The following is a 20,896-nucleotide window of genomic DNA, read 5'->3' as shown; positions in this document are numbered from 1 at the left end:
GCTCAGGGATTTAAACCCTGATTTGGCAGCCATGGAGAGGGGGAACCACGCGGCTGTGGTGAAGGGGAGAGAACCACACGGCTTTGGCCATAGTGGGGAATCCCTGCAGCTTTGGTGAGAGAGAACCACGTGGCCTTGGTGAGAAGAGAGAACCATGCAGTTTCGGCAGAGTGGGGATCCCTCGGCTTTGGAGTGCTTCCTTTGGCCACCTGGCTTAGGAAGCAGGAGAGACTTTGACTGGAAGAAAAGGGGCCACAGGACTCTTGTTGGTGGGTCATGAGAAGGTGCCACATGACTTAGGATTAACTGGGGTCCAAAGCTGGAGATCCTGATGGCGACACAGCTGATGGTGCTGGGAGCCTGAATCAGGGACTTCTACTTCTTTTCCTGAGATATGGTACCCCAAATTAGGGCAGAGGGAGAAGGAAGGACTCTGTGTGTCTGTGGGTATCCTAAAGGACTTTGATAGTTTAATGAAGTCATTAGGTCACTACTTTAAGTCTGTATAGCTTTAAATAAACTTTTCCTTTCCTTTTCACAAATCCCTGGCATTGAGAGACGTCTATCCTCTGGCAGTGCACAATGTGAACCTAGTGGGGGCTCCTTTCCGTAATAATATATTGTACCCCCCCACCTTGGCCTGTGTTCTGTAACAGTCTCACAGCCCCCACCTTAGCACGTGTCCTGCCTTTAGCTCTTGAGTTTTACCATGGGAGAAATCTCTTGGCAAGACAGGATTCCCCTTTTTCTTCCTCTTGAAAATTTTAGAACAGCAGCACCTGAGGATTTATAATAAATTCCATGTTAATAGGATTTCACATTCTCCCTTTTTCATGGATTTTTGGAGTGTTCTACCTACATTAACAATGTGATGAGACTGTAAGTTTTTCCCAAACTTCTGAAGTCTGTTTTGTCACCCAGAGAAAGACTCCTCTCTTCTGTAGTCTATGTCTTCCCCACTAATATTACACACTGGCACACAGATCTTCAGTGAACAGAGAGAATCCCGTGCTCACAGACCCCTGGTGGTTGCCCAGTTCTGCCACCTGCTGGGCACTATTGATGTCAGATGGGGGCCTCACTTGGTGTTTCGCACTGTTCAGAACAAAAGCCATGGTGTACCTGAGGCCCACCATGGTGCCAGATGATGCGGATAGGAAGGAGGGCAGGGAGCACAGAGCACTGGGGTATGTTTCAATGAGAAGCCAGTAGGCCTGGATTTTAGTGTTGAGTCTATGCCTTTATAGTCAAGTCAATCAAAAGTGGTATGTTTTAATTACCCTACCTGTAAATGGGTGAATCTTACCTGTCTCCTTACTATATGAATCTTTTAGGAAGAGAAATGAGGTCATGCAATTGAGAGTATTTTATGTTTTTTGACCAAGAAAAAAGGTGTGTTTGGGGTGGGGAAGGTAATGAGCTATTAAAATTTATTTCATGCCTGTATTTTCACTGGGCCCAAAAGAATATGATCCTTTTATATGATCCAATAAGTGTTATTAAAAACTTATGAACCCAGCTCTGTGCTACCAGAATGGTAGGAATCATATGACAATGATCTCTACCTTTAAAGAATTTACAGTCTAACCAGGTTGCTCAACTAACACATGAAACATTGATGTGTGGCACTTACTGACTATGAGTTTATAGTGATAGTTCCCCGCCCAATCCTACTGCATTCTGCAAGGAAAGGATTATCTGGTGATGTGACAGTGGGCCAATGGGCAATGGGTCCCACTCTAACCAGTACAGTTGTGGGCCTCTGACCTCTCCCTTTCCAACCTTGGAGGAACACAGGAACTTATAAGCTACTCACTGCTGCCTTCCTGGGCTTAGGGAAATACCCCTGCATTCACTGGGGCTTTCTCTCCTGCTCACCTTTGATGCTGCCTTTCACCTTCAGTCATATAGGTACCTACTCCTGATGCTTTTTCACCTGTACCCACTCACTGCTCTTGCTTACAAATGCCATCACAGCTATTGTAGCTGCAGCAGCTTCTCTGGGGTGGGCCCTAGGTGGGACACTGTGTTTGCTGTTGTTCCCACTCATCCTGTTCTTGACAAGGGAGGTCACCTCTCTTCTTCCTTCCACAGAGAAGGAAGGGTGCTAGTGCGCCCTTCTAATTTCTGCATTTGCCTCCCTCCCACCAGGTAGACTAGAAAAGATGCAAGGTGTTCATTCAACTTTTCCCACAGCACAGAGAGCTATGGCCCCATTCAGAGACTACCCCAGGCTTCTTGGTGGAGGGTCAGTTTGGTTGTTGCATGCTTGGTAGCTAGAGTCCAATCACAGATCCCAGTGTTGGGTTAGCAGATTTAGGCCCTCTCCTTTTTGTGGGATTGCCAATGAAGGCTCAGCATAAATTCTGAGAATGAATAGCTCAGTACTATCTGAAAAGAAAAGGTGAGGCATTGCCAAGTAAAATAAAAATCAAACCAAGTCTTGTTACCAAACAGAGGTCCAAGGTGGGGGGCAATATTTGACCCACTGAGGGATGCCAAAAACTGCTACAGAACAACAGGGGCCCCTCCCAAGGACGGTATACTAATACCTACTGGGCTCATCTGTCCGCTGCCAGAGGAAAGACATCTCTCAATGCCAGAGATTTGTGAAAAGGAAAGGAAAGGTTTATTCAAAGCTATACAGACTTAAAGTAGTGACCCAATGTTCCCATTGATATTTCAAAGTCCTTTAAGATAACGACAGACGCCCACAGTGCTTCCTTCTCCCCCTGCCCTAATTCGGGGTACTGTATCTCAGGAAAAGAAGCACACGCCCGTGTTTCAGGTTGCTGCCATCATCCGGTGGGTCGCCATCTAGGCAGGATCTCTAATTACTCCAAAGTCATGTGCCAGCTTCTCATGGTCCACAGGCAGAGTTCTTTCACCCTTCTTCCAGGCAAAGTCTCTCCTGCTTCCCAGGCCACGCGGCCAAAAGGAGCATCCCAAAGCCACATGGGCCTCTTCTAGCAAAGCTGCAGGGGTCCACACTTTGCCCAAAGCACAAGGCTTTCTTCTTCACCTGGTTACAGAGGTCCCCACTCTGGCAAAGCGGAGTAGCTCCCTTTCACCTGGGCAAGAGGGGAGTCCTCACTCTGCTAAAACCTCGTGGCTCTCCCTCCAGTGGAGGCTGTGTCTGGGTTTAAATCTCTGCACCAATCTTCCTCTGTACTCCCTCCTCCCTGGCCCAAAACTTGGCCACAGCTATTTAACATATCTATGAAACCAGTGAAAGGTTATAGATACATTAAATAATCATTCCAGAGTTTAGCTGCAAAACTGTTGCTATGCAAAACAGCTCTCAATGGTCCTGCTCCATTTGTCCCTTCCCCAACTGATACCTGGTGGAGGGGAGTGAGGACATCTTAATATTTCCTGGACACCCTGAGTTCTGGACCCCATCCCAAATCCTTTTCTGTGACTCCCCTCTTGGCTGTGCCCTGTTACAGTCTCACCCATCAGACCATCAAAATTATTCAGTTCTGAAGCAGTATTTGGCATTGTGGGGACGTAGGGACGTGGGGTCGCTGATGTATTGTGGGTATGAGTACCTGCGTACAACTCCTTGAAGAGCAGTTTAACAGCAAGAGGCAAGGAGAATTGTTCATACTTCACAACCCAGCAACTCTCTCCTGGACAAATACATGAGTGGCTCTTACCTGGTGGATTCCCCAGTCTCTGCCCGCCTCCACCTAACTGAGACTATTTTGCAACACTGGAGACATTTTTTAATTTTGACTGGAGAGGACACAGGTGCTACTGATATCTAGTGGGTAACAGCCAGGGATGCTGCTAAATGCAAACTGTTCCATCCTCCCCGCCTCTGCCCAACAAAGAATTATCCAGACCCAAATGCCAATAGCACCACCATTGAGAAACCTTGACGTATGCACTAGAAAGACTCTCAAATGCAAGCCCAAAGAGACAGGTGAAAGAGTGTTCACCACGTTGTTTATTTCTAAAAGTAAAATGTTGAGAATAATCTAAATTATTTTAGATTTTAGTCCCTCCAAAGGAGAATAGAAAAATAAACTTAGGTGTATGCATACAGCAGTTAGAATGAGTTAACTGGAACTACAAGAATCAATATGAATAAATCTTGAACACAAAACAGTCAGTGAAAGAAGCAGCATGACATATAAAGTACTAGTATATACAATTTACAGGCACAAACAACTCTCTACTTAGTTTCTAGATACAAAAATAGGCAATAAAATGATACAACACACAAACCTCAGCAAGAGTTTATCTCTGGAGATGAAGAAACAGGAATGAGAAGAGGTAAAAGGAGACTTAAAATGCATTACAATGTTTTATTTTCTGAAAAATTCCTCTAAAGCAAGCATGTCAATGATAACATTTGGTAAATCTGGATGGTAAACACATGGGTCTTTGTTATATTGCTTTCTTTGTTTTTGTAAGTTTCAGGATATATATTTCATGTACACCTACCCAGAAGGATGTCCTCCCCACTTTCTCTCTCTTGTTTGGTTTGGTGCTTATATGATGCCTACCTTGGACTGTTTTTGCTGTTGTCAGAATGTCATCCACCAGAGGGCAAGACCTGAGTCTATAATGCGTGGCTGGTATTCCATACCCAAGTTCCCGGAAGTATCTGTCTGACATCCTAGATGAAGCTCTTTCAGTCTGCCTTAGGGAAGTCTCCTTTAGACGCTATGATGGACTAAACAGTGTCCCCCAAATTCGTCCCCACTCAAACAGTGAAAATGTTACCTTATTTTGAAATAGGGTCTTTGTTCATGAAATTAGTTAAGGATAAAGATGAGATAATAATGAATTAGGGTGGTCCCTAAATGTAATGACTAGAGTCCTTCTAAGAAGAGGAGAGGACACAGACAGACACAGAGACACAGAGGGAAGACAGACATAGGAAGATGGAGGTAGACAGAGATCGGAGTGATGTGCCCACAAGCCAAGGAACATCAGGAGTCACCAGAAGTTGTAAGAGACCATGAAGGATCTTTTCCTAAAGCCTTCAGAGGAAGTGTGGCTCTACTGGTACCTTGATTTGAGACATCTGGCCTCCAGAACTTCTAGAGAAGAAGTAAAGTTTAAAATTTGTTTTATGTCACCCAGTTTGTAATACTTTGTTACAGCAGCCCTAGGAAACTAATGGGGTCTGTAGACTTGAAACCAGACTCGAAGCAGTATTAGCCAGAATAAAGTATTTCTAGATTAAGAGGGAGGAGGCATCTACATGCAGTAGTCCTAATTTACATAGGGACACCCTACACCCCTGCGGGGTTCTGTTACTCAGCTCCACAAAGTTGCCATGGAAGCAGGTGTGGAGACCAATCCTCAGATTTCCCAGAAGGAGACTCTGCCATTAGCTTGACCACTCAGGATCTGAACTCTTATTTAATTCAGGGTCATTCCCTACCATGTGACACAGCCTGACTCCTACTATTGAAGATGAATATGCTGGTGCTCACTTTCCCAGCCTCACTTACCTCTGGACTACTAGTAGATGGCTTGATTCTGCCAAGAATTAACCTTGAATTAAAAGTTAGGGGTGCATCAAAGAAGAGGCCTGTGGAACCTACTCTGGTGAGGACAAGGTATCGATGGCAGATACATCTGGATTCCATAGGCAGGAGCACTGGTGCTTCTTATGAAGAATCCACTATCCTCTACTGGTGGTGCTGGTGGAGCTAGCCCCAAGGGCTCTGTCCTGGGGGCGTGGCTGTGAGTTTTTATGGGCATGGTCTTGGGCATTGTTTCAGGCTGGTCTAGAAAAATGCCTAGAAACATTGTTCCTTCAAGCCTGGTCTAGAGCCTTCCTAGAGAGTCTATGAGCTACCTGATATGACATCCCCTTAATGGGGCAACAAACAAGTGAACAAATAAATGGATTCCTTTTCTACTTGGATCAGCTAAATTCAATTTCTACTGCTAGAGGATTGGAATCAACATAGCCCCTCTCTCTATCTGATGGTCTGTCTTCCAAATAGACCTTATTGATTGCATGGCCTAGACATCCAAGGACACAAATGGTTTTAAGTGTTCTATTTCAAAGTTTTATGAACACATGCATATTTAGTGAAATCTGTTATAATTCTTGTTCAGAAAATGTGATTATCGAGCCCAATGAGAGATGCTTTTCAGATTTTTAAAGTGCCACATGTGAGGATGGGCTGAAGTCATCAGGGATGCACTGAGCCAACTCCCATGTTGCCATAATGATATCCCCATCTGATCCTGACTCACCTTTCCTCCTGGGCTTAGAGCTGATTGTGCCCCTGACACTTGACCACATACATCTTGTTCCATTTTGGGATTTGGGTTTTGTGGCTTCTTTCTTGGAACAGTTTTCCCCACATCTTCCTGTGCAAACTGCAATTGTTGACTAAGATTTACCTCAAGAATTGCCAGCTAAGCCTGGCACCAATGGCATGCACCTGTTATTGTCCCAACCTGTCTCCAGAGTTTTATTTTGCCAAGACCCGTGGCTCTGCGTGATGCCTGTAGAGGAGATGTGGGGATTATTGAGGTTGAATATTCTCTGCTGGTGAGTTTTAGGAGTGCTCAAGACTAACCTTACAGTTTTCCAATGCTTTTGATTATACAAGTAGATTTACTTATCTCCTCTTGGGCCTCTGACCCATTTCCTGTTATTACTTCTTAAACTGGGTCAAGTGTAATTCTTTTTCTTCTAAGTGTAGCTAGCAACCTGGATATGTAGGTGGAAACAGCATATTTAGGTTTACCATTTGCAATTTTTGTTGGAGCCCTGAATAACTAGTCAGGGTTTGCTTGGTTCTTTGGTCTATTTCAGCCTTCCTATGCTAGTTTCCCCCCTTTTTCTGCTCCCTGGTCCACCTGGGGAAGCCCAGGACTTGGTAAGTCTCTGTGTCTGTCCTACTCAGATCTCTTGTGGGCTATATCCCCAGGACAGGGTGTAGTTCCTGAGAAGGATTGCTGTTCTAAGAACTCAGGCCACCATAGAATTGAGCATTTGCTTCCACCAGGCACAGCATGGCGACCTGGGTCACCTGGATGCTCAGCTAGTAGTAGGCGATTCCATCAGTCTGTTTGAGGCAGAAGTCTCAGAGAGTTTGAGGAAGTCTGCACAGGATTCTGAGCATCCTGATGACACACCTCAGCTGTGGACCCTGTACCTGAGTGCCTGTGGTAATGGCTTGAGCCAGCAAATGAAGGGGTGGTTCTCAGACCCCCAGGAAAAGGGTGAATGGGTCTACCCTCGGAGCTCTGCTGACCACCTCAGCCCTCATCATTCATTCCTCTTCAAAAAGAATGGAAAGACATTTTCTCCATATATTTCCTTTGGCACTTACGTATACATCAAACTGCCTCAGGGTTCTATGTAAATCAACTGTATCTTTTAAGTGGCTAAGGCAAAATGCATGTTAGTTATCATTCTCCCCATCAAACTTCATAGCAAGTAACTTGAGAGGTCTACATTCATTCTTTTGTATCCCGAACATACCAGCTAGTGGTGCGTTGTCTGGCTCAGGGTTTTGCATACAGTTAAAAGGTGCAGAACAGTTGAGCTATACTCAGAGAGAGAAAAGATCACGACTTGCCTTCTTTTCTTTATGATCCAGGATTCTGCCTGTCTTTTTATGGCTTAACTTAGAGAAGTGTGTGAATTGTGATGAATTGTGACTGTATTTTTATTTTTCACACAGTCAACTGAAATCTAGTATTCCTGTCAATTATGACGAAGGTAACAAACCACAACAGTATTAGCAGTACCTGAGGCTTTGTCTCCAACTGAAATCATAGGTATTTTTGTATCACATTAGTTATTGAAAATACTTAGAAATGCCATTTACATTCATCAGCACTTCAAAATGACTGTAGCTAGTTAGACCTGTTGCTGGATCTTGTTATTTAACTTAGTGCATTAATAAAAATACATATACTATGTAAACATTTATGTATTTTAGAACTACTTAAATGTAATTGGTTTCAGTTGTAAACTTACTCACTTTATCTTGTGCCTTTAAAAACACTTTGAGCTCTGGCTGGTGTAGCTCAGTGGATTGAGCACGGGCCTGTGAACCAGATGATCGCGGTTCGATTCCCAGTCAGGGCACATGCCTGGGTGGCAGGCCAGTTCCCAGTTGGGGCCAGTTCCCAGCAGGGCATGCACGAGAAGCAACCATACATTGATGTTTCTCTTCCTCTCTCCTTCCCTTCCTCTCTAAAGATAAATAAATAAAATACTTAAAAAAAAAACACTTTGAGAAGAGGTCCATAGGCTTCATCAGACTGCCTAAGGGGTTCACTGCACACACAGTCAAGATCCCTGGTTACACTGTGCCTTCTGCGGCCTTGGTTTTTGGTCAGAGTTCAGCGGGGCTGGGCGCTAACTAGAGCAGGTTTGGAAGAACATGGAGCGACCTGAAGCCTTTTTAAAGTTTCAGAAAGCCTCTGATTAAGACTGTACTTTCAGAGATCATTTCTATAGTTTGCTACTGGAGGAGTTTCTCTGAACTGAACGTGTAACCTGATACCCAGAGCAGGAACCACCACTGGCTTGCCGGGTGGGGGAAGCCTTTGATGATGCTAAGTGAAATGCTGCCTCCTAGTGGTTGGAAGGTAGAACTGTGAGATTGGTAGTTTTCTTGGTACGTATGTCTGACAATAGAGGATAAAGGCAATAGTTGGTTTTACTCCTGCCTACAGACCTGGCCTTACCGCTTGAAAATCTCTTTCTTTTTTTCTGTGCTCCAGCCATTTTCTCTTTCAGTGTCCCGAAGCTTCCTCCTTCTAGGGTGTTAATACATGCTATTATCTCTGCTGAACTGCCTCTCCCATCTCCTCATTGGGATAACTATACTCCCTCTCCATATCTGAGTTTCTGCCCCTGAACCTCCAGTCTAGGACAGGCCTCTCGTTAATTCTCTTGTACTTCTGTGCTAGCAACTCATTCTCCTAGGGATGATATTTTTTGTTGTTAGTGTTTATTGTTTATCACTGCACTAGACTATAAACCCCTCAAGGGCAGGGGCTATTTCTTTTGTTCTCTGAAGTATCCCCAGTGCACTCAGTATACGCTTATTAATGAAGAATGAATTTGAATCAGAAAATTCATAAAGAGACTGTGAATGTGAGCAGAATGGATTTAGGTTCAGGAAAAATAAAGACAGATGGCCTCCCTCCACTATAACACCCCCGATTACTGCCAAGTCTCTCCATACTCTTAGAGGTCCTACTAACCCCAGTAACACAGGGCTCATCAGGATCACACAGTAGAAACAGTATAGCCAGAGTGACAGGCCCAGGAGACAGATGGCCTGGGGTCAGTGGCATTAATGCTTCCTTTCCAGGTGACCTCAGCTTCTTTGTGCCTCAGTTTCCTCATCTGTAAAATAATGAAAAATAATAGTACCTCTGGCATAGAATGATTAGGAATGCTAATGAAGTCGCACAAGGAAAGCACCTAGTACATAGTAGGTACGGATCAAATGGTACCTAAAGAAAAAAGAGCCGATTGAGCCTAAGGGGTTGTGAGTTAACTCTTGCTACCCTCTTGAAAAGCACTGGATGTAGAAAAGAGGGCAACCTTGCAGCAGGGCTGGGTCTGGCTCCCATTCTTCCCCCTGCTCTGTCCTGGTTGGGATGTTCATGGGAGCCAGTAAGAAGCACAAATTAGAGGCAGAGGATCCTTCCTTATAACTTGGCTGGATCCCTGCCTATGTGTTCACGTCTCCACCTCCCTCAGGATGTGCTGAACATGCTGTCCTTGCAGAGAGGCCTGTGCTTAAAGTCATGATTTCCCTCTGATCCCTACCTACTTCTTGCTCCAGAGATTTATAATCAAATTAGTTTACTCTGGCTCCAGATGGAGTTATAACATTTGTAACATACTTGGCACAGAATTTCACAGAATATATTAGTGCTTGATAAACTATTTCCCTATTAGAAAACAGTGGATCATCCTGAAAATGCAATCCTAGTCTGCTCTCTTAACTTCATAACATTTGCTAAGCACCGAGCACAACATCTGACACTTGAAGGCCTTTAGGAAATATGCATGGGGAGAATGAATGAAGGATTGAATGGGCACATGAATGCTTATTTTCCTGTTCTAGGCACAATTGGACTTTGCAGTACTTAACTGTCTCCAGTTCTGCACAGTTGTCACTAGAGGGCAGGAGAGATTAAGACAACAATACTGAGGACCAGTGAGACTCAGAATTACTAGGTTGATAAGGAAGGATGGTTGATAAGGAAGGATGGTGGAAGAAGAAAAATGTTAGAATGATTGAAAAAAGTCAGTTGTTCTTTATCTCCTGAGGACTAAATGGAAGGAAATATGTAGCTTGAGAGATTGAAGTTAGACTTCCAGAAGAACTTCCAGTGCATAAAGTATACTAACTAGAGACTTTTATACAGAAGATTTTTTATAGAGAGATAATTTGTTAACCCTTTAGCTACATCTTCCCAAGAATAGATGAGGTGAGCTCTTCCTGTCTGAGACCTATGTGACTGACAAGTTCCCCTTAAAGTGTCTGCTTTCAATGACTCCATTTCTACAGATGCAATCGTAAAATATCTTTATTGGTCAGGTTAGCCACCACTCATGCTTTTCCTGTAACAAGGATCTTTTATAGAGGCATGATGGTGTTCACATGCAAATGCTTTCTGAAGAGCCCTGGGGCAGGGGGCAGCCTTACCCCTCAAATCAGAGCTACTTTGTTAAAATGAGCTGGTTTGGCTTTTGTGGATTTCAGGGTCTGGAAGCAAGAACATAGTCCAAGGATTACCCCTTTCACTTGTCAGGGAAGCTGCTTTAAAATACACATAGTATCGGGGACATAATGGCACCTGGGCAGGGGCAAGGGTAGGGCTATCTCTCTTCCAGCAGTTCCTGCTCTGGGCTGCTCAGATGTCTTCATCCTGATGGTGCCCCAAAGGGAAGGGGGTTTGGCCCAGGCAACATTACTTTTCAGAAATGGGAAGACTGAAATGCTCTCCAACCAAGCTGTGAAGCCACAGCCACCTTCAGTAATGAGGGCGTACCTCAGAGATGCGAAAGCAGAAGCAAGAGTTGGCTGCCTGGCCTGAGCTTCACAGACCCAGTAAGCATCTTCAGCCAGAGCTGGTTCTACAGAACAGTGCCTTAAGGACAGATCAATCAATACAGGTGAGCCACAGCCTTCTTCTTGGGCTAGCAGGCAAGTGCAGGGCTGGTTGGAACCTGTCTCTCCCATCAGGATGTAGGCCTTCCTGCTTGGATGAGAGGATTGGACCAACTATCTCATGCTTTGAGAGCTACACGGTTTTCCCTGTGAGGATAAAGACCCTAGTTGGGAGCTGCTGGCAATGCAGATAGTTCAGGGCAAGAGTAGAACTACTGGGGAGACTCCTCAGACCAGCCAAATCAGTCTGATCTTTCCTCTTTTGAAGTGTGACCTACCTTCAAAGAATTGCTTGACTGCTATATAGCCCAATACACGTATCGAAGCCAAGGGTTAGTTGTATCCTCTCACATCAGGCCATGAATATTGTCATCATACTGGTGACCTCCAGTTTGGTGGCTTTCAAGGAGTGAGGTTAGGGAGGCCCAGAGGTGACTTTTGGTGTCCTTCCAATTTCAGACACAGGTGTAGTTTCTCTGGCAGGCAGATGCCCATGTACCTTGGGGTCTTTCCTGCCTCTGCCTAAGGTGTAGAAGAACTGTCTGTGGAGCAAGTTGAGTGGATGAGGTGGAGTTAGCAGGAGGCAGCTGGATGAGAAGTATATTCCGAGGATCAGCAAGTGCCAGCCCAGAGGGACAGCATGACCAGCCCTGCAGGGGGGAGAGCTGTCAGGCACTGCTCACAGAATCAGGAATGTTGAAGTAGGTTATGTATTACACTCAAGGATCACTGGGAAGAACTTAAGGGTAGTGAGATTTCTGATGTTGGCATTGTCAGGGATTACTCCCTCTGATGCCATTTCTGTCCTGGAAAAGAGTTTGGGCCATGTACCTCAGCAGAAAATCTTCCTATCCTCCCATCCCACCGGACCCTGCCTACAGGGGAGAAGACTACAGGGGGAGCCCGTGGAATTCTGTCACATGATCTGTCCTAGACCTTCCAACAAAAGCCAAACCAAACCATCAAGCCAAATGCAGCAGGGTGCGGGGGTTCTGGGCCCTGCACCCAATGCGAGGGCCACTCAGATTTCGATGAGGCTGGCCAGGCGCAGGCAGAGGGGCGCGTCCTCCGGCATTGCGTTGCGCTGGATCTCGTTACCGTCCAGGCGCAGCACCTGCAGCTTTGAGAAGTTCATGACGTCCACCACGGTGCAGAAGCTGCTGATGGAGAACTCTGTGGGGACAAGAAGGGCGGAAGTGGGTGGGAGAAGGCCAGATCAGCGACCCGGATCCACAACGAAGCCACACAGTCTCTAAGCCTAGAACTTTGCTGGGTGGACCCAGCTTTTTACAGGATTAGAGTCATACTGACTCTCACCCCTGGGAGGCAAAACTAGGGACCGAGCGGGACCTCTACTGCATCTGCCGCTCTGCCTCCTTCCCACCCCGAGCCTGGACATTACCCTGAACACCCTGAAACGCCCTTGAGTGTTTTTCCAGCCAGGACCTCATCTCTTCCCATCTGTGTACGGTAGGAGGGAGCAGAAAGAAATCAAAGGTCAACCCTAGGAGCTTTGAAGTATAGATAGCTTTTCAGAGGGCTTTGCTAAATTGCTTTGGGATGGAAGACTAGGAAAATGGAATATCCCCTGCCATTTTGCAGATAAAGAAAGTGGCAGGAAATTAAAGTAAGAAATCCTGGGCAGAGGGGCAAACGTCTGTGCGTGCCAGAGCTTTGAGGCAGAGCTCCGTTCCAATCGCTGCTGGAGTAGCAAGCAAGTCTCTGTAGTTCACAGAGACAAAAATCCACAAATAAGGCTGCTGTGAACAAAAGTAAAGTACACAATTTCCCTGCCTCCTGCATTTTGTGTGGTTATGGTTTATCTGTTATTTAAACATCTCAAAAGAATTTTCTCCTTTTGAAGCTTTCCCCACAAACCATATAATCCTAATAGGTACAATAGTTCTGTTTGGTTTTAATACATTCTGCTGCTACCTTTCACCCCCTTATCCCTCTGGGTGTCTTCTTAGACAAATCGACCACCTCTCTCTGGGATCACCTAGGTCAAGAACTTGAAAGAAGCAATCCCAAGTACTCAGTTAAAAATCCAGCAGGGACAACAAAAGTCACCACTGAAAGCTCTGAGGCCTCTTTGGTTCCTTCGCTGTGGTGTGTGAGCTTCAGGAATTTCTCTGTGTGAGTGGTAGTGCCAATAGCTCCGGTCTTAAGGGCAGGTTCCACGTGGTGCACCTCAAGGGCTGTATCACACAGGCTGGCCAGAGCAGGGCTTGCCTTTGCATCCACCAGAGGCACTCCTCAGCTTGATGCAGTGGTCAGGAACTGTGCTGGCCTGCAGCTGGGCAGCAGGAGTGGGAGAAAGGCTATCTGACTCCCTTCCCAGGGGGGACAGTAGAGGACACTGCAGAGGGAGAGTTTATGAGGATGAAGATGAAGGTTGCAAGGAAGACAGTATAGAGAACGTATAGGTTGATGAAAAACGTGTTTTTAAATTAGCACATTGAATCATTTTCAGTCTCTGTTAGAAACAGACCAAGAGGAGACAGGGTGAGGCTGCAGCCAATTAACTTATACTGCAAAGGTCCAGCCCACAAGAATAATGAGACACTGGGCACAGTGGAGCGATGAGAAATACCCCTCTCTGGAGAGTGCTAAGAGAAAATCTGAACTGCTTTTGTTTGTTTCCTTTCTGGTGCTGGGAAACAGATCAAATGGCCTCCAATGGGTAGTCTGGGGGCAGAGCAAGGGCCAGGGGCTGGGTCTATGGTGTCTGCACAGAAGGAGTGGAATGGGGTGGACTGGGGAGAAGTAAAGTGGCCCGGCTTAAGTATTGTTTCCAGCCTTATTTGGGACTGTGCTGGAGATCCTAGGATAGATTCTCTACCCTTGCTTGGAGCCCTCAGACTATCTGTTCAAATTCTGGATCCCAACTCTGCATATATAAATATGGGGGTCCTTGGGGGCTGTTGGACACATAGTGTATATTGATTCTACTTGTGTGTTGGGCACTATGAGCAACACCGCCCCCCCGCCCCCCCCCCACACACACACTCATGTGTCTTCCCCAAGCTCATGAATAGGACAGGGCTTTTCTGCTTGGAGACTCTGAAGACACTTTCCAGCCCACATTAAAACTGACATAAGTCTTTCCAGATTCCTCCTGCTGTACCCGCCCTGCTTCCTGGATTCCCAAAGCTACTGAATAACAGTCCAAGCTGTGTTCCCTTGCTTTTACCAGGCTGAAAAAACTGAGGAAGATGCTAATGGAAGAAGGAAGAGGAAAGAGGGGACAGGGCTTTTCCCCTGCACACCATTTAGTTCCTGCCCTTTTGGATCCTCCCTCAGAGCTCCTTGACCCCTGGTCCCTGACTTTCTGTGCAGGGCAACAATCTTTTCTGCTGGTGGTCTGAATCAGAGAGATGCTCCTCATATTCTCATCCAGAGACACCTGGTTCCAGGTCCTTGGACACTAAAAGCATGGGTTCAGGATGCTGTCCTACAGTGTTTGGGTGACCTGGAGAGACTGTGTTTCCTTCTCTGTGTCTCAGTTTCCCCATCTTTGCAATCAGAAAGTAAAACAAAACAAAATTATGCCTGTTAACTTCAAAGTGGTAATAAGAAGCAAAGCTAACAATAGTAACTGTGAATTGCTTTTTCAATTATGTGCCAGACCGTGGACCAAGTACTTTCCATTTATTAATTCACTAATTAAGAAAAATAAGAAATTGGTGTTGTTTTGCCTATAGAAAAGACTAGGAGAGAGACTAATAACTATACAAAGAGGATTTGGCTTTTGGGGTAGACAATGCAATTTTTTAGGTTGTTTGACTTAAGGGAGAACTTTCTTGTAAGACCTTGGGACACTTTAGTAAAGTAATTTTATCTTCATCAGAGCTGTTGGAAAGAGTGGGCTACCTAACATTTGAGCAGCAGATGTGGTTCTGCAAGAGGGCAGAGTGGTGACTGACGCTGTGATAGAGTTGTTTCCACACCAAGCTTCTCTGATTGCACAGTTAGGGAATAACGAACGGGTTCTCTCCCGTGACAGCTGTTTTTTGCTGTCACATTTTCAGGGTCAAATTCTGATGAAGCGCTTCATACAAAATGATATTTCTGGTGTGACAATCCTCCTGGATTCAGAATGGGTGGCAGGTAAGTAGTGGTGACTTCTGGGTGGAATTATGTAGAATTTGTGGAATGATGGACAGCTACCAGTAAATGTCAAATACTTTGTGGTATGAAACATCTTAGAAACATCTTAGAAAACCACCTCCCTTGGAATGAGAAAATTCCCAAAAGAAAGAGAGACTTTAAAGACAAAACAGTTTGCAATGCACATGGTGTCTTGCACTTCAAACTAAAGTACCAAACACCTCATCACCTTTCCAGCCCCACTGTCATTCTCTAGGACTGATGTCTCTCTCACTCAGAGAGCTATCCAGTTCATTAACATCTTGGCAAATGACTCATCTGTTCCCTGAGCACAGGGAGAAAAATGATCAAGAGAAACAGAGGGACACAATCCCTATCTATGCTGTTATCTCTCAGCAGGCTCTACTTTTCCAAACCCTTTGTTAGTGGTCATCAGTGAGTCTTTCTTTCCCCTGGGAGAGAGGAAATTTTCTGACTCAGTAAGGAAGGTTAAATGCTGGTTCAGGGCCTTCGAGCTAGGATTAAGACATCAGAGGCCCTGGAGTAATGTAAGCACGTTCTAAACACAAGATTCTTAGGAAGAGCTGAAAAGCAACTGGGTAATCCAATCTAAAATAAGTATTTCAGTTCTTAGAGGTAAAGAGGCAGCTTTTTTGGTTCCTTTAGACACCTACAAGGAAGTCCTTGGAAAACAAGAAGCTGAGTTTCCTTGCCCTCTGCTTCAGGGCTTTGTGATATTCAGTCGGGTTCATGTTACGTTTGGGAGACCTCTGCCCTACTTCCAGGGTGTCCTTGAACTCCAGAGAGAACTGACCAGAACAAGTACTACATTTAGCTCTGAGAGGCTGCATATTCTTGTCCACCAGCTGTTATGTTTGAAAAACAAACACCTAAACCCAAGACCAGGCTTGAGAGGCAGGAGAAGATTGGGTGGAAACAGAAAGCTCATCCTTTTCTGGGTCAGAGAGTAGTTACAGATATGCCATGGTTTCTTAGCCCACTTCCTTCTAGGGTGGATTCTTGGAGTTCAACTTAAATCCCTTCTCTCTATGAACTGCCACTCCCAAACATTTCCAGAATCATATCTCACTGCTCTTCAATTTAAGACTCCTTCCTCTCAGACACATGAATTTCCTGGCTGTCTCCTACAGGCAACTTGTTCAATGACTGGGTTCCTTTGTTAGTGGCTATTTGTCTTCCCAGGATGGCTTTGTCCTGAGTTCCTCTAACCCTTGCCCACTTATCTCTCAAGATCTAGACTGAAACTTACCTCTTTGGGGAAGTCTTCTTACCAATCCACTCCCCACCGAATTTTATTAATATTGCTGTTTAGTTTAAGTGTAAGGCTTGGTTTTCAGGTTGCCTCATTTTGTTCTCTAGTTACCCTATTGCTACATCTTTTGTGTTGCTACTAGCACTCAGAATAGGATCTTTTCAATGAAATAGACAGCCACTCCCCATGCCCCTTTGCCAAAGTCTCACCATTGATCCTATTGCCTTGGAGATAGAGGTTCTCCAGATTGGTGTTGACTGGGGGGATCTTCTGCAGCTGGTTGTAGGAGAGGTCAAGCTCAAGGATGCTGCTGGAATTGAAGGTGTTGGAGGCCAGGCCATTGTTGGTGAGACTATTATGGGACAACCGCACATACAGCAGTTTTGGTGACCCCCGGAAGTAGCTGTCAGGGACAGAATAAACATTATTGTGCTCCAGATACAGCTGCTCAAGGGCTGAGGGCAGTCCATCAGGCACCCTCCGAAGGTGATTGTAACTCAGGTCCAGCAAGATCAGTGACTGGAGGCCCTTCATTGCACTTCCCACTTCCTGAATCTCGTTGTGTTGAAGGTACAAAGCTGTGAGGTTCTCAAGCCCCTCCAGAGCGTTGTTGGGGACCCGTGAAATCTGGTTGTGGTCGAGATGGAGTTCCCTCAGGGATCGAGGCAGAGGGCCAGGCATTCGGGTCAGGTTGTTGTGGTCCAGGTACAGCCTCTCCAGGTGCCTCAGCTTAGAAAAGACCTTCCTGCCCACTCTATCACTGGTGATCTGGTTGCCATGAAGAGCAATCCAGAGCAGACCGGTGGAATTGTCAAAGACACTTTCCTGGATGGAGGAGATCTGATTGTTCTGGAAGTAGACATACTTCATGCGGGAGGGGACAAAGGGCAGATACTTGAGGTTGCGGTTGTCACAGTACATGGCTGTGGGGAAGTTGGGTGGGCAGTCACACTCCTGGGGGCAGTCTCGAGGATCTGGTGGGGATGGAGAGCCGTAGGTATAGGCTGGACCTTCCTCCACCCCATAGGGGTAAGGCTCATAAGGCTCATAGGGGTAAGGGTCATAAGGATCATAATAGGTGGACTGCTGGCTTCGGAGGTAGTGGAACCACCAGTGGGGATCTTCATCATACTGAGCCCAGGAGAGGGAGCAGAGCCCTGCCAATAGCAGGACAGAGGCCCACTGCATTTTGTCTCTCTGCAAGAAGGGAAAGAGAACAGAGCAAGCAGGCATGAGTGAGGCTTTAGGGAGGCAGCATGGGCGAGCCTTAGGCTTTGAGCAGACTTGATATAGTGCCAAACACCTGAGAATAGGAGCTTGCACTCACTTTCTCCATGCCTTTTCCCTGGCTGACTCTGCACACTGGGTCCAGCTGGAGCTTGCTACCTGATAAGACCTAGGTGCATGCTCCCCTGGTCATAGAGTCACAGAGGCAGAGTCTTTGAGATTGGGAGAAAGTTGAATAGGGGCTGCTGCATTTTTTTTGGAGGGACAGATTCATCGCAACCTGAAGTTTCTGTTGGGGCAGCTGGAGAGCCCATAGGAATCCCTGTGCAATGGGGTTTGGATGCTTTTCAGGCCTGAATTAATGTCCAACTTGGACTCCCCAGGGAAATAATATTTTTCAGGAGTCCAAGGAAAAAGCCCTGTGGCTTTTCCCATGTCTCAGGAAATCTCTGCCAGTAGCTTGAAACCTCAAAGGGGAAGATTTGAACTACTTCGGAAAGATCTTCTGGTCTTTTGGGAAGTCTGAGAGTCTGGTTTTGAGTCTTTGTGAAGTGGTGTGGTCCTTCTGCAGCCACCATGAGACTTGGGCTACCCTCCAAAGTGCCAACATCTAGGACATTCTGCTGGGTAAGAAAACTCTTGGGTAAGCAGTTTGTGGTTACATATGCAACTTGGAAGGCACAGGGTTTTCATATAAGAGTTAGAGCTTCCCTCCAGACTGGGGACACTGGCACCCAAGAATGGCATTTGTCTTCTAGAGTGGCTGAGTACATGGAGTCTGAGTCAGTCCACTTGGCTGTCTTTTGTGGTGTCTAGTAAAGTGTTAGCACTGTTCATGCTGCACCACGGACAATATGCAAGAGCTACATGGAACCATGAATTGAGGAACACTAAAAAAAGGACTAGGAATTGAAGAATCTCATGTATGCCCAAGGGACCGTGGCTTTAGAATGGGATTCTGGCATTCTCCCTCCCATCCCAAGTTCCCTGTGGTGACATTTGAATTACAAGGTTCCATATCAAGACCCCTACACTGGCATCAGCTTTTGAGCTTATATGGATGCTAGTGAGATGAGAACAGGCTGTCCTAGAGAGAGAGGTAGGCTTAGTGTCATCTGAGGGGGAAGCTGAAGGTATGGAAGAAGAGGGGCCAGGGGGTTACATATCAGGCCTGAACACCCTGCTCTGAATACCTACATGCAAAGCACTGCATAGCCCTATGAGCAATGGGTACCTCCTAGAGGTGTGAGTGTCACCCTTAGATGGCGAAACCTCAGAACCTTTCTTGGTTCTGGAAAAGTAACATATATCTCTCACATTGCTGTTTGGGCCTTGCTGGGGTTGGTACCTGTGAACAGGGGAAAGACAGGTATCTAAAAGCCACCATCAAATCCGAAGAACTAATGGGAAGGACACTATCTATGACAATATAGTCATTTTGTGGCCAGCACCCTTCCCAGACCTCTCTGACCCCTGAAAGTAGTTTCTTTAAGCCTGCTTCATCCCATCAGCCTCTGGGCTGCAGAGAAGAGTCATCCTGGCTCATTCTCAAGCAGCCTGAGGCCTCCTCAGACAAAGAAACCATAGTGTTTCAGAAAGTCAATCCAAATTGCCCACTGCCTGGGCTTACTGACTGGGCCCAGGTCTGGCCAGGAGAGTAGACTGATGAAGCGGCCCACTGCCAGCAGCGCATTTTTTCCATGCACAGCTCTGGGCTGCTGCAGGATCAAGGTGGCTGTCTGGAGGCTGGCACAGTGAGCCTCTGTCTCCATTTCTCCTTCCAGACTGGGTACCTTGGCAGACAAGCACCACTTTCCCCTTCAAGACACAGCTTTCCAGGGGCATGCATCCTTCCCATTTTTGCCTCTCCTTAGGAGCCCTGATTTCTGACACCGTTTGATGGAGACTTTATGCCTCTTCTTGCCCCACCACTATCTCTTAGCAATGTTGTACCAGGATTGTCTACTTTTAAATTATTCCCTAATGCTAGAGACCCTCCTGTACTCAGAGTTTTGTGAGGGGGAAAGTTCCCAGGACAGGCACTCTGTGAGGTGGGGAAGCTCACTCAGGGGTTACTGCTGTTCTTTCATTTCTCCTCTCTAGGGAACCACTCTACCTCCTTCTGTCAGAGTGGAGGAAGTCAAATCAGAACCCACCCCCTTCCTGGACTAGACCCATACTTCACAGCTCCCTGGACATGATCAGCTCTCAAAACTTCTCTTTCCCTTTTACCCCAGCAACACACACACACACACACACACACACACCCCACATACTCAGACACAATTTGCAAAACTCCCCTCCTCCATAGTAGTGTTTAGTTCACACAGCCTCTGTACGAGAGACAGCAGGGACACGGGGCTAAGCTGGTAGCGTTTATGGGTAGTAGTAGGGCAGAGCTGGCTTTCTTTCGCTTTAGTGCCTGATAACTGGAGCCTCCCCCCAACTCCCCACCCAAATCAGAAAAGAGCTGCAGGAAAAAGGTAGTATTTGGAAACTCCCTTCTTTTTACTTCCTCTTTGCTCCGTCCAGCATCCTGGGGTCATGGTCCACAGAAAATGAGGAATGAGTCCTCCCTCTTCCCACTCCCCAGCAGCCCCACTTCTTTATTTTCTTTATTGAACTACAAGACGTGAAAACAAGTAAAAATGACTACACTTACCTGGAGCTGAACCTTTCAGAGAGTGACCACGTCTCTCTGTCTGTGGACTCCTTGGGTTGAAGAAAGTGTGTATGAGAGAGAGGAGTGAGAGTGTCTACTGAGAGTGTCAGTGTCTGTGCCAGGCCAGGGTCCCGCCCCCAAATTCCTAATCAAATACTGTGAAGAGAGGGGCTGAGGAGCCAGGATCCTGGCTTTTTCAGCTCTGCCTCAGGGGTGGAGCCCACACTCAACTACGCAAATCCTGCCCGCCTGGCGCTATAAAAACCACCTTCTTTCCACTCACTATCTTCCCTGAAGCATTGGCAGCTCTGGGTTTCTTTCTGCTCAATAAGTTAGTGGCAACCTAGAAGTTATTTGTACAGGCTCTTCGAAGTGCCTGGATTTCTCATTAAACCCACAAGGGCAGATGCTGAGATGGGGAGGGCCAGGATTTGGGAAGAGGTGTCTTAATTAACTCTTTCTGCAACCTGTGACTCCCCATCCCCACCCCAG

At 46.2% G+C, this 20,896-nt stretch overlaps 1 protein-coding gene and 1 pseudogene across 1 annotated transcript; one reads left to right on the top strand and one right to left on the bottom strand.

The window, feature by feature from the left end:
* Positions 1 to 8,424: 8,424 nt before the first annotated feature.
* Positions 8,425 to 8,533, top strand: LOC119001730 (uncharacterized; annotated as a pseudogene).
* Positions 8,534 to 10,524: 1,991 nt separating this feature from the next.
* FMOD (fibromodulin) lies at positions 10,525 to 20,604 on the bottom strand. The gene is made up of 3 exons (XM_037067148.1): positions 20,405 to 20,604; positions 16,725 to 17,712; positions 10,525 to 12,305 (listed from the first exon to the last, which is right to left on the bottom strand). The coding sequence occupies exons 2-3, from the start codon at positions 17,701 to 17,703 to the stop codon at positions 12,154 to 12,156; spliced, it is 1,131 nt and encodes a 376-aa protein (XP_036923043.1). The 5' UTR covers positions 17,704 to 17,712; positions 20,405 to 20,604; the 3' UTR covers positions 10,525 to 12,153.
* Between the last annotated feature and the right edge of the window lie 292 nt (positions 20,605 to 20,896).

Source organism: Sturnira hondurensis, unplaced genomic scaffold, assembly GCF_014824575.4.
Source record: "Sturnira hondurensis isolate 20B ecotype Veracruz unplaced genomic scaffold, ASM1482457v3 Scaffold0017082, whole genome shotgun sequence".
In the NCBI taxonomy this organism is placed as follows: domain Eukaryota; kingdom Metazoa; phylum Chordata; class Mammalia; order Chiroptera; family Phyllostomidae; genus Sturnira; species Sturnira hondurensis.
The sequence above is the reverse complement of the archived record's forward strand: the minus strand, read 5'-3'. Positions and strand labels throughout refer to the sequence as shown.